The 13,107-nt window shown below is 43.9% G+C and overlaps 1 protein-coding gene across 1 annotated transcript in view; it reads left to right on the top strand.

Annotated features, from left to right (window-relative positions):
• Nucleotides 1–10,930, top strand: part of LOC309542825 (chondroitin sulfate proteoglycan 4-like) — a 31,694-nt gene extending 20,764 nt beyond the window's left edge. The window contains exons 8-10 of the mRNA XM_082241735.1: nucleotides 2,179–2,348; nucleotides 5,849–6,032; nucleotides 7,280–10,930. Of these exons, the coding sequence (XP_082097861.1) occupies nucleotides 2,179–2,348; nucleotides 5,849–6,032; nucleotides 7,280–9,327 (2,402 nt within the window). The 3' untranslated portion in view covers nucleotides 9,328–10,930. The remainder of the gene's footprint in view (nucleotides 1–2,178; nucleotides 2,349–5,848; nucleotides 6,033–7,279) is intronic.
• The last annotated feature ends 2,177 nt before the right edge of the window (nucleotides 10,931–13,107 follow it).

Below are 13,107 nucleotides of genomic sequence, written 5' to 3'. Positions count from 1 at the left end.
TCAGTGTTTAGCTCTTACTTTATGAGAAAGGAAAAAGGGTTTTGGGTGTTGCAAACATGGAGCTCCCACACCATGTTATAAAACAGGAAGCTGCTTTGCATCAAACCAGCCCATTGGTCCAACCTGTTCAGTATTGCTTGCTCTGATTGGCAGTAGCTCACAAGAATTTCAGAAAGGAGTGTTTACCATCTGCACCTGGAAATGTCAGGGATTGGACCTGGGGCCCTCTATATGCAAAGCATGTGCTTCACTGAGCTGTAGCCCGCCCCTAAGCTGGGGGTTGAGGGCATGTGGTCCTCCAGATGTTGATGGACTACAACTCTCATAATCCCTCACCATTGACCATGTTGGCTAGAGCTGCTGGGAGCTGGAACCGAAGAACCTTTGGAGTATCGCAGGTTTCCCAACCTAGTGTCCTCCAGAAATTGGACTCCTGACTCTCATCAGCCCCAGCCATCTGGAGGCACCAAGCTGGGGAAGGCTGACTTTAGGTCAACAATAATTAATATCTGGTAATAGTCATATGCACATTTGCTCAAGTCACGTATGAACTCTCTCAAAGACTATATATTGTCAGACCCTATAGGTAGATGCTGCTAACATGAGACATTCTGTATGCAAAAGTAGTTGTCTGCTACCAAATTTGCATTCTTTCCCATTATGAATCCTAAATCTTGGAAGCAGAGGAATATATGAAATTCTCTCTCTCTCATACACACACACACAAATTTACTTAATTTGCGTAATTCAGTATGCTTGCAACATTTGGGTTTTACTTTGGTTCAGCATATTTTTATTTATATATTTATTTTATTTACAACATTAGCACAATTCACAATAACTTAATGTTCTCTGGGTGCTGAACAGTAAAAACTACAAACCATGAAAATAAAATGCAGAGCTGCTCATAATGAGCTGATTTAACAAAAGAAGCAAAGCATGGGACTTGGGTTTCAGTCTGAATAAATGTGATCGTATTAAGCTGCATGGGTAAGGCTTTTAAAATCTAAACCCCTGTCCCCGCAGTTGCTTTTGGTCTTCTGAGATAGCTCTAGGCATTAGCTTTTATAGGGGTTTTTATGGTAAGCCAAAGATAATTATAAGCAAACTATTCCTGGTGCAGTTTTGAAGGAGCCGTTCCACTATTCCACTTTTCCCATGTGAGAAAAGTAATGCATCTCTCCATACATTCAGCTCTGCTAGGGCTGCAATAACTGCCAAGATTTTCTCTTGAGCACTTTTTGAGTTAGAAAAGTGCTTATATAAATTAAACACAGCTTTCGCTACTTTGATTCACCTCTCAGTTGTCCTGCATTTCTCAGACCAGGCTCTGCCAATGTGGCGCCTTCTAAATGTTTTGGACTACAAGTCCCATCACCTCCTGCCTGCCCGCTCTTGGTTGTTGTATTCCAAAAGTTGACAAAAGCTGTCTTAGGCTTTCTTTTGTCTTCCTTTCCCCCTGTTTTTGCTCAATTGTTATTAAACAAATGAAAATCTCTCAAATATTGAAACAAAAAAATGTGCTGTATTTCTATCTTAATTCACTTTTAAAGTCTATTTTATATATTCATCTGGATCTCGATCCTGCAAGTCATATATGGAGCTGTGTCTGCTTGTGGGCATTAGATTGGTATTCAGTCTTCAATCCATGTTGCTTCCACCCCCAGAACAGTCAAAGATAGGGCCTTTTTGGTGGTAGCTCCACATTTTTGAACGCTAACCCAAATGAGAACAGTTCCATAAAATTGGGCCCACATTACTGGGCACACGCTTCCTCGTGAATATGAGCCATGGGTCTTAGCCACAGGGAACCAGTAACAGTGACCTCCTGAAAACCTCAGTGATTGGGCAAGAATATCAGGGATCAGGCAGTCCTTGAGATGTCCTGGACCCAAGTTGTAAAGGGCCTTGTAGGTTAATGCAAGAACCTTGAACCTGACTGGTAGCATATAGCATTTTGCAGCAGCTGGAGGCTCTAGAGCAGACCATACTACTTCAGACTGGGAGTCCAGTTGGCTTTTGTACGTGAAATTGGGAGGGACCACTGCCTTGTCCTTAGGCGGCAAAATGTCTTGAGCCAGCCAATTGCAATTGCACGTTAAGAAATTTATATGCTAAAAAGGAAGCATCAAATATAGTGCTCAGTGCAATATTAATATACTGCTTATAATTATTCAGGTTCTAGGAAACCTATTACATCTCACCATCTAAAAGCTGTCACCAATGAAGTAGCTGAGTCGAAAAACAGAACTATACTATTTACTGTTGCAAAATCCCCGAAACTTGGAAGACTCATCAGTGTCTCGGGTAATAGCACACAGGATATTACAAGTTTTACGCAATCCATGGTAAGAGTCCGTTTTACTATGGGTGTCGGCAATATGGCTTTGTTACAAATACATCTCTGCTGTCCGTTATGTTTACACACTTATTCGAGGGGAATTAGACAATATTTTCACAGAAAAATTCCTACCCATTTCATTTGATCAATCAGAAGCTTGTTAGGGACAATATTATACAGCAGGGATTCCCAAAGCGTGAGCCATGGAATTTAGATGGTCTGTGTGGCTTGCCTCTACAAATACAATTAAATATCACACACTTGCTACAGCAGGCAGAAGAATTACTAAGTGTTCCACCAAGACCCACAACAATTTATGAATGGTTTTGGGGTTGGGGGCATTTGGGAACCACTGTTATATGGTGTGCTAAGTTTAATGTGAAGGGTCAACATTTACTAAACCTATGTAAGAAAAGGGAGTGGAAGATTATGGCAATATATATATCCTCAACGTTATAGAAACCAAGTTTGCATTTGTTCTGGGGAAACCTTATAAATTTGAGGGAGTGTAGTGTATAGTTGCTAAGAGGCTGAACTACAGGAAGTTTCTAGTTCAAATATTGCCTCTGCTGTAAACTGATTAGCAGAACAGTTTCAAACAAATTTATTCAGAAGTAATAACCTTTTTCTTTTTTTAAGAGGGCTTTACTACCTGCTAATTTAAAAGTATGATTACATCCCAAGTGACTTCGGGCAAGTTACTCTCTCCTGAGCTAAAATGTGCATATGAGAAAAGTTGCTCTAAAGAAATAAAACAGACTTTGTTTCTTGGTAATATGATGCAACAGGCACTATCTTAGAAGAAAGAGGGTTTCCCCACACTATCGTCTTACACAGGAGGGAATGCGTATTTTAAGTCAGCACTTGCCACCTGTAGTTTTCATAAGTGCTTGTGTTAGTTTTAAAACAAGTAAAATTCTGCTGATTGTCTGAAGGTTCCTTAGATCAGAGTTAATCAAAATATTTAAATGAATTAATCAGCTAAATGTTGTCGCCCTAAGAATATGGTTACAAGATTGCTGTAAAGGGGTGTGGATCCAAACCCCACATTGGGCAACAGATTCTTACATCGGAGGAGGTTGGACTAGTAGATGAACCTTGAGGTCCCTTCCAACTCTACAATCGCAGTAATGGCCTGGCTGGGACGTACCTTTCTCATCTGATTGACCATAGTTTCCTGGTTCGGACATAATGAGAAACTATGGTTAGTTAGGTCAAATCCCATTTAGAATAAAGCAGGGAAGAGGCAATGCAAGGATAGTACACAGGGACAAGGCTTGAGCCTGTCTCAGTTTATTAAGCTGAGAGATATACAGCCAAACCATGTCAACAAATGTGATGTGTTTAAAATATTCTAAAGCACAATATTACTGACTCTAAATTCTGATTATTGACTTCAGTTTTAATTAAGACAGTTTTGTTCTGCTTGTTGATCCTTCCTTTACTTTTCTGAAAGCTGCACATTTCCATAGTCATGTTGCAGGCAGCAGAAGTGATGGTGCTGCCAGGTTGTGAGGTGGTTTGGGGCGCCAGCATCACTTCCTTTCCCCCCAGCCCCCTCATGCTGCCCTAGTTGCTCCTTCCTCCCTGCTTTCCAAATAGCGGGAAGGTAACACATTGGCTAGATGTTTGTTCCTTTTGTTTTGCAGTGGGCAGGGGATAAAGGAAAAATTACCTTCCTGCTACCCGGATGGTAAGAGGAAGGGGGGAGAATGGGTCGGCTTTTCCTTCTTTCCTCCAAAACAGAACAAAGAAAAAGGGGCATATTCTTCCACCGCTCCTTAACTGCCGTGTGGGGAGTGAACAGTGTTAGCGTTTCACTCCTCTGTTGCTGGATGTGTGATTGTTACATCACATGTCTGTGTTTACTTTCTAGGCTTGGAAAGTGTGAGAACGGAAGCTAGTCTTATCTCTTCCGCTCTATTGTACTGTCGTACTTTCTTTCTCTCTCTCTCTTGGAAAAGAAATAGGAGAGACGCCATGATTGCTTTGTGCTGTATAAATTGCTTAATAAATACTTAGAATGCACACACCTACGCCCCACTTCGTTTCTGGTGGTGCATGCTCTAGTTATCTCCCGCTTGGACTACTGCAATGCGCTCTACGTGGGGCTACCTTTGAAGGTGACCCGGAAACTACAACTAATCCAGAATGCAGCAGCTAGACTGGTGACTGGGGGCGGCCGCCGAGACCACATAACACCGGTCTTGAAAGACTTATATTGGCTCCCAGTACGTTTCCGAGCACAATTCAAAGTGTTGGTGCTGACATTTAAAGCCCTAAACGGCCTCGGTCCAGTATATCTGAAGGAGCGTCTCCACCCCCATTGTTCTGCCCGGACGCTGAGGTCCAGCGCCGAGGGCCTTCTGGAGGTTCCCTCATTGCGAGAAGCAAAGCTACAGGGAAACAGGCAGAGGGCCTTCTCGGTAGTGGCGCCTGCCCTGTGGAACGCCCTCCCATCAGATATCAAAGCGATAAACAACTACCTGACATTCAGAAGACATCTTAAGGCAGCCCTGTTCAGGGAAGTTTTTAATATGTGATTTTACTGTATTTTTGGTTTCTGTGGAAGCCGCCCAGAGTGGCTGGGAAAACCCAGCCAGATGGGCGAGGGAAAAATAATAAATTATTATTGTTATTATTTTGCTAAACTCCGCTGAGTGAGTGTGCACATAGTCTTCTGATATGTGTTGCTGGAAGCATGCTGGGACTGAAGATTTATGGACATCCTGAGCAGCGCTTCATAGGGAAGACGCCTGGAGAGGTTTGTCTCATTCTGGGGGCTGCGTGTGCCCCCTCCTGGCGTGTTTCGACAAACAGATCACTTTTTCTAATATTGTTTTCAGTGCTTTAGGTAGAGATGGTTAGTGCACCAGCTTTGCAGAATTAAAGATGTCAGGCATGACTGTCTGTAGCATCACTCAGACTTCTTTATTGCCTGCTCTGTGAAATGTTTTTTTTTTGGGGGGGAAGGCTGTTCAGGGACTGTCACTAGTCTGACCCTAGTGGTGCCACTGAGAGGAAGGAAGCTCGCTTGCGTGCTAATGTGCCTGCCTGTTCTTCTTGCTGTTGCAGTTTATATTGTACCGCATGAAGACACCCAATAAAACCACAATGTAAAAATTAAAAATGCACTCCCTTATGGGTTTTCACCTTCCCTAACAGTGTTCTCAGGTGAGGGTTTCTGGATTCGAAGGCATTCTTCCTTTCGCTTGCGAAAGCACCAGGGTCTCCCTCTGAGCACTCATTGCCGTGAACCAATGGATTTGTTAGCCGGCTTGAGGGTAAACCTTTTGTATTACACATAGAATTAAGGTTTTGCGGTCATGGAAATCCCACAGCACTTTCACAGGATTATAGGTTTTAACTCTGAGGTTTGGCCCAATTCCGCATGTGAAGTAATTCTTTTCTGTAGGCCAAAGAATTAGCTGGAAACTTGTTTCGGACCGGTTCTGCTGTCTTACCTGCATGTTCCAGTAATTTGCTTTTCCTCTCTCCTCTGGACAGATAGATGAAGGGATGCTCATCTTTGAGCATGCAAATAAGGAGGCAGTTTATTGGAATGCACAGGATTCTTTTACCTTTACAGTCTCCTCCCCACCAGCAGCTCTGGATCTTCAGGTGTTCCTCATTAATATTTCTTACGAAATTAAAGGACATGATCGGACCACTCAGCTACTTGCAAATACAGGTAAAACCAGTATATTGTTTTCAATCACATTTGTATGATTGAGGAACTCACGACAGCTCACATGAAGTTACCCCTTTCTCTCTCATAAAACTAGAATTTCGGGCCATTTAAGGAAGCTGAAAGTTTGACAGTGAGCAAAGTACTTCTTCACACAGTGCACAGTTAAGCTATAGGACGTGGGTGGCACTGTGGTCTAATCCACTGAGCTTCTTGGGCTTGCCGATCAGAAGATTGGTGGTTTGAATCCCCGCAACAGGGTGAGCTTCCGTTGCTCTGTCCCAGCTCCTGCCAACCTAGCAGTTCGAAAGCAGGAAGTGCAAGTAGATAAATAAGTACCACTCCGGCGGGAAGGTAAACGGCGTTTCCATGTGCTCTGGCTTCTGTCATGGTCCTCCTCCACGCACCAGTAGTGCTTTATTCCTGCTGGCCACATGACCCGGAAAGCTGTCTGTGGACAAACGCCGGCTCCCTCAGCCTGAAAGCGAGATGAGTGCCACAACTCCACAGTCGCCTTTGACTAGACTTAACCACTCAGGGTCCTTTTTTTTTAAGTTAAACTATGGAATTTGCTTGCATAAGATTTAGCCACCAGCCTAGATGGCTTTAAATGAGGATTAGACAAACTCATGGAAGATGAGAAACAATGACTTGCTCTACTGCCAATGTCTATATATCTGGTTGCTGGGAATCTTTAGTGGGAAGAGTGTTCATGTACCGAGGTCCTCACTGCAGGCTTCCCACAGGTGTGTGGTTGGGCACTGTGAGAACTGGAGGCTAGACAAGATGGGCTTTTGGCCTGATTTTTATGGTCTTAAGAGGAATGAGTGGCTCAAGGTTATTTCATGTATGTGCAGGGACTAGAGCTCAAGTTTTGCTGATCAAATTCGAACACTTATCTTACTGGGTCTCCTATTTATTTTGGCTAGTTAGAGCAACTCCTCTGCGCAAATTGTTAAAAGTATGATTTGTTTCCTTCCATTCCAATGGCAAACTAAGTAAACGGCTACTTCTTTCCCAACATTTCCTAAACTCGTTCTCCCCCTGCTGCCCCCACATCTCCTTTTTTAAGCCTTTTGTCTAGTTTCTGTTTTGGAAATTACAGATCCTGCCTCAGATAGAAAGAACTTCAGAGAGACATTTGTGTTTCCCTACTCATTAAAATATTATAATCTATCATAGCCCTCTAAATCATGATTTCTTGCTACTGTGAATTAAAACTACTTTTTCTTTCTTTGAAAAAACAATAGGTGCTGTTGTCCATGAAGGAGGCAAGGTTTTAATTGACAAAACTAACCTAGATGGTTCAAATTTGCTCTTTAAATTACCCGAGATGCAACGTTCTGCATATGAAGTATGGTATCAAGTTATTTCATTGCCCCCGCATGGCAGAATTGTGGTGGGAGAAAGAAACATTACTAGGGAGAAACCTAATTTCTCCCAATACATCCTTAACAAATTTGGAATCACCTATATACATGATGACTCTGAATCACTCATGGACCAATTTATTTTTGCTGTGTGGCTAAACCAGAAAGGCAAGTCTGCCGTGAAACCTGATTATGGTGTTTTAGAAGAGACATTTAATATCACTGTTGTGCCCGTGAATGACCACACTCCAGAGCTAAAGACAAAGCAGCTACATTTGAATGTTTTACAAGGAGATACAGCAATTCTAGGACCAGAAAACCTGAAAGTGGAAGACTTGGATAACACCCCGGAAGAGATCAAATACACTATCATAAGCAATCCCCCAAACGGCTACCTAGCATTGCAGACGCATCTCAACGAATCCATCAAGGATTTTACGCAAGCTGATGTCGATGGTGGCATTGTCTGGTTTGTGCAAGATGGAACTTCTTCCTCTGGGGTCTTCTACTTTAGCGTGACAGATGGAAAACACCGTCCACTGTACAAGCTTTTTAACCTTGAGGTGACACCCATGGCCGTCACCTTGGTCAACCTAACAGAGGTGGTGCTTTCACAAGGGCAAAGCAGTGCCGCTATTACGAACGTACACCTTTCGGCGACCACAAATGGGAGACACGCTGAGATCAGTTTTGAAGTAACAGAACCCCCCAGATATGGGCATTTATTGATTGGCAATGAGCGCGTCACCAAGTTTTACCAAACCGATTTATATGCAAGTAGACTAGTGTATTGTATGACGGACCTCACCGCAACTGGAGATAGGCTGGGATTCACGGTGTTCACGTTGGACAGTAATCTAACGGGACAAGCTATGAACATCACAATCCAGCCTCTTGTGCGAACGGCACTTGGCTTGAACATTCCAAACAGGGCGGCTTACCAGCTAAAAGCCAGCGACCTGGATGCTTCACAGCTGGCAAACTTGACAAACAGCAACCCCAAGTTTGAAGTGATGGTGTCTCCAGCTTATGGGAAAGTGCTAAGGAGGTCATTAAGCAATTCTAAAAGTGAAGCTGCATTCTTCACACAGAGCGACATCGACAAGGGTGCTATATTCCTTGAGGCAGATGCCAATATGACAGGGGTTGATTTATTAAATGATTCCTTCACATTTGTACTCAGAGCCGACAAAGTGCAGCCTGCCATGGGCCAGTTTCACTATGCCATAGTGCCGCATGATCCCTCGCTGATTCAGATGTTTACACCGGAAGTGCCTCTCTTAACTACTAGTGCAAACATTTTAAAGACTTACACCGTTACAAAAACCGAACCTGTGATTTTTCCAGAGGGTGACGGGCACACTGAAGGACCAAGCCACACTCCGTGGCATAACCAAAATCACCAGGGGCATCAAAACGATAAAGAGGCATGGTTTAATGAGGAGGTTGCAAAAGGCAAATCTGCCTGGGCTGAGACCACCATCAAAACAAGCTCCAGAAGCACCTGGGTTCAGTCCCCTCATAGCAGCAACCGACTGCTCATCATTGTACCGCTCGCCGCTGTGGCAGTTCTGTTCATTGCGAGTGCGGTGGCCGTTTGCATCTTCCTAATGTGTCACAATCCCAAAAAGACCAAGCCTCCCGTTGCAGGTCAGCTGCCAGCAGCTCTCGGCAGCCCAGGCTTTTGCCAGGAAAGGCGTTTGACTGTCCCTGCGGTCACAATGACACCCCTGCTAGAAGGCGCAGGCAAAACAACCACCTTCCCGTTCATGGCGGTCAGACGGGAGCATCTTCATCCTGTGCCAGTTGCCCCAGCTCCAGCCAAAGAAAGTCTTCTGCAAAGCAGCTGGTCTAGACTTGACCCGGAAATGACCCAGCACTGTCGGAAAACCAACCCAACTTTGAAGCGCAACCAATATTGGGTCTAGTGTGCCATTGCATCAACTGAGGGACATGTGGGCTTCTGCCATTTGACACTGGGTTGCTTTTGATGGTGTGTATTTATTTTAGGTTAAAATATGCATTCCCTGGTTGTTGCCTCATTAGAAGGCCTGGCAGGTCAAGTGAATATCTTAGTGGGCTTTCAGCTAGATCGGGGTTGGAGAACCTCAAACCCTGGGGCTGAATGTGGCTATCCAGGCAACTTTACCTGGCTTCTGGGACTCTCCCCAACCACCCTCCTCCCTGAGTCTGTTTGCCTGGCTAGAATGGGTCCTTGAACTCTGAAAAGTTGTCCGGATGGAGGGCAGAGAGGGATGTGTGAGGATGTGTAGAAACAAACATAGGACTCAGCTACGTTCATAGATATAAAGCGCTTTATATGTGTTAACAACACTGTGACGCCAGATGGCACTGTGGAGTCCCGTCTTTTGCCAACGGGATTTCCCTGTATGAAGTTTACAACGCGTTTAACCGAATTGCTTCTTTGATGTGTCTAGATCCAGCCCTACAGTACAGAAGTAGAATTAGCATGCCTTGTTCCACCCACGCCCATTCCTGGCTTCCAGCCACCACTGGCATGTGGCCCTGAAGGGAAGGTAGCTTTTTTAAAAAAGGTAACTCACCCCTGAACTAGATACTTAAGGCCCAATCTTGTCGGTCAGTGTACAAGCAAAAAACAACAACCCAGAAAGAAAGAGGCACAGGGGCCACTTCATCCCACTTTGGGTGGCTTGGCAGTGTTGGGGGAATATCTAAGATGATATGCCTACTTCCCAACATGCCTCAGTGCTATTCTGCTTGGAGCAGCTGGTATTTCCAGAGTTAGTGCATGCAAGAGCTCTTGCATCAGGGTGAGGAGCCTTTATTCTGTTGAGTACTGCATTCTCTCAAGTGTTAACCACCACATGCTAGGGGTAGTTTGGGCTTGAGCCAGAAGTGGGCAGCGTCAGACCTGAAATGAGTGAACCTCTCCTTTTCTCTCTCTCTGCCACCTTTTCTTTTGGTTTCTGCCTCCCCTTCTCTCAATCACTTTCCCTCTTGCTACCCGCCAAGACTTAAGCAGAGGGCCCACATCCCTGTCTTACATAGTATAGAAATAAGCAGGGACAGAAGAGTCCTAAAGGCAAAGGTAGTTTAGAAGCTGAGGTTAGGGCTTAAATGGTAAACTGCAAGGAGGGTGTATTTTGGGGTCTCAGAGCTACCCTAAGTCACAGCAGGGAATCGGTGCAACATTCTGATAAGCACTGTGAAGCTTCCAGATTGGCCAGGCTTTTGCCTTGTCAACAGATGTTGGAACGAAGATGGAGCCTTGATATCTAACGTGACTTGCAGGGTTTGTACCTGCCATAGTTTGCTGGTTTGGCTGTAAAGGCAAGTTATGGTTTGCCCCAAACTAGGAAGTTACGAATCAAGTGGAGCACACGGGGAAGAAGGGCGTGTGCAAACACAGGGCTTTTTCAAGTATTGCCAAGCTATGGTTTGGTGTGACAGCCAAACCATAAATATCTTATCAATCACATAATACTTTGTATCCTTCTATGCACATTTGTAGACTTAGGGTTTCATGGGTAAAATATCCAATTTTTGACTCGAGTCTCTATTTTCAGGAAAGTGTCCATTTTGTTACTTTTGCAATCAGCTGGGGAATGTGTGCAAATGCTTCTATGCAACAATTTTTAAAAAAATCAAACTTGATATCAGTAGTTTTGCACCCTCTCTCGTATACCGAGCCGACTTTCTTCAAAAAGATGTGGATATTCTCCTCCCCCACCAAAATAATGGGCCTGGTGCTAATCTCTACCACATCCTTCTGACCTTTGCACAATTGGAAGGCACAATTGGAAGACAAAACAGTGTCATTGTGATTTTGAAAGGTATTTGTTTAGGTCTGTGAGCAAGGAAGCCACAATTCTCTTGAGCAGATGAAATGGATGGCATAGGGAATGTGCTGTCGTGAGCCTTCACTGCTTTGTATGTTTTTCGTTACAAATGCTGAACGTAGTTAAAAAATACATGCTTCACCTCTCATCCGTATAGCAAATCTGCATGGCCGTCGGCCAGTCTGCAGCATTATCTTTTATGTTTATGCCTTAGTCTAGAGCAATATATCCTCTTGTATATTGCCAAGCCTGGGCCAAAATTCTGTCTCGAGTTGCACAAAATAAGAACTGATTTAGCTTGAAACAGGTTCAATAAGAGCTCTGCATCAGAACAGCAGAAATGAAGCTGTTTTGCTGTATCACATTATGTGTTCTTCGGACTACTATATGAAGTTGAAACAGAAATACACTGTAAAACGCAGCAACACTTACCACAAGTCTGTAGAGTCAAGTGTAAGCCACCCGTCACATACTACGGTCTGCCAGGGACTTGACGTCCAGTTTCTCTTGTCCTAAGTTGCCAACAAGATATACCTGGTGGTCTGTGTTCAGCTGTTGGGTTATGTACTGTGGGCCACTCTGAAAATTTCAGTTTTTCATTTCCTGAACAGTTTGTGAATTTTCTTGTGAAATTTATTTTTAGTCTTCATGAAAATTCACCAGCCCTTTAGTGTGAATTTCTCCCAATATGCTTAGTTTTATTAAGCAATTTCCCTCAGTATAATGCATTTTCGTTTGTTATTTTCACAAAAACATGCTCTTCTATGCACCCTGGTGCATGCACCCCCCCAATCATTACTTAACAGGTGAACTGCACTGAAAGAAATTAGAAAAATGTGAATTTCAAAGGATGGCTGAGTTTTAGTTCACATATTGTTTTAGAAAGCGCGAATTAGGTTTGCCTATAAAGGCAAACTGGATCAAATTTCTCCCCCACCCCTAGTTGTGAGGGCCTGATGCCATTCATGCTTAAAATACCACAGACGACTTTGCTGCACAGTCAGTGCATTATTTCATTCTTGTTTGGTTGAAATTACATTGCTGCAAGCTTTCAGTTATCATTTGTAAGGAAAATACGTTTTTTTTAAAAAAAATTCAGGTAAGCTTTATTTGAAATGTTAAGGAGAGTATTTCTTCTAGAAATCATAACTTAAAGCTTGCAACAGTGTGATTTAGCTACCAAAGGGTCCAAGCTTTCCCTCTGCTTTAGATATTGACAAAATGCATGCTGGTTTCAAAAGGTGCAGAAATGAGAGGTGACTTTGTGTGTGTGTGTGTGTGAGAGAGAGAGAGAGAGAGAGAGAGAGAGAGAGAACTTAATAATACATCAGAATATGTAAAAAGACAAAGTAGCTTTGGGACAGTCAGTTGGTTAAGGGACCCCTGGCCATTAGGTCCAGTCGCAGATGACTCTGGGGTTGCGGCGCTCATCTCGCTTTACTGGCCGAGGGAGCCGGCATACAGCTTCTGGGTCATGTGGCCAACATGACTAAGCCGCTTCTGGCAAACCAGAGCAGCGCACGGAAACGCCATTTACCTTCCCACTGGAGGGGTACCTATTTATCTACTTGCACTTTGACGTGCTTTCAAACTGCTAGATTGGCAGGAGCAGGGACTGAGCAACGGGAGCTCACCCCATCACAGGGATTTGAACCGCTGACCTTCTGATCGGCAAGTCCTAGGCTTTGTGGTTTAACCCACAACACCACCCGACATTTCTCATTTCAAAAAGTAACTATTCTCATCCCAAGATGTACGTGTCTAGACCCACGCATGGCACTGAGCTGCTATCGTTTTCTTGTTTTAAAAGAAAAGCAGCCTGCATTGTTGCAAGACACAGCTTGCCATACACCGGAACTGCTGTTGCATTGAGAAATCTTACCAGTC

This window comes from Podarcis vaucheri, assembly GCF_965113315.1.
Source record: "Podarcis vaucheri genome assembly, chromosome: 11".
Lineage (NCBI taxonomy): Eukaryota > Metazoa > Chordata > Lepidosauria > Squamata > Lacertidae > Podarcis > Podarcis vaucheri.
The sequence above is the reverse complement of the archived record's forward strand: the minus strand, read 5'-3'. Positions and strand labels throughout refer to the sequence as shown.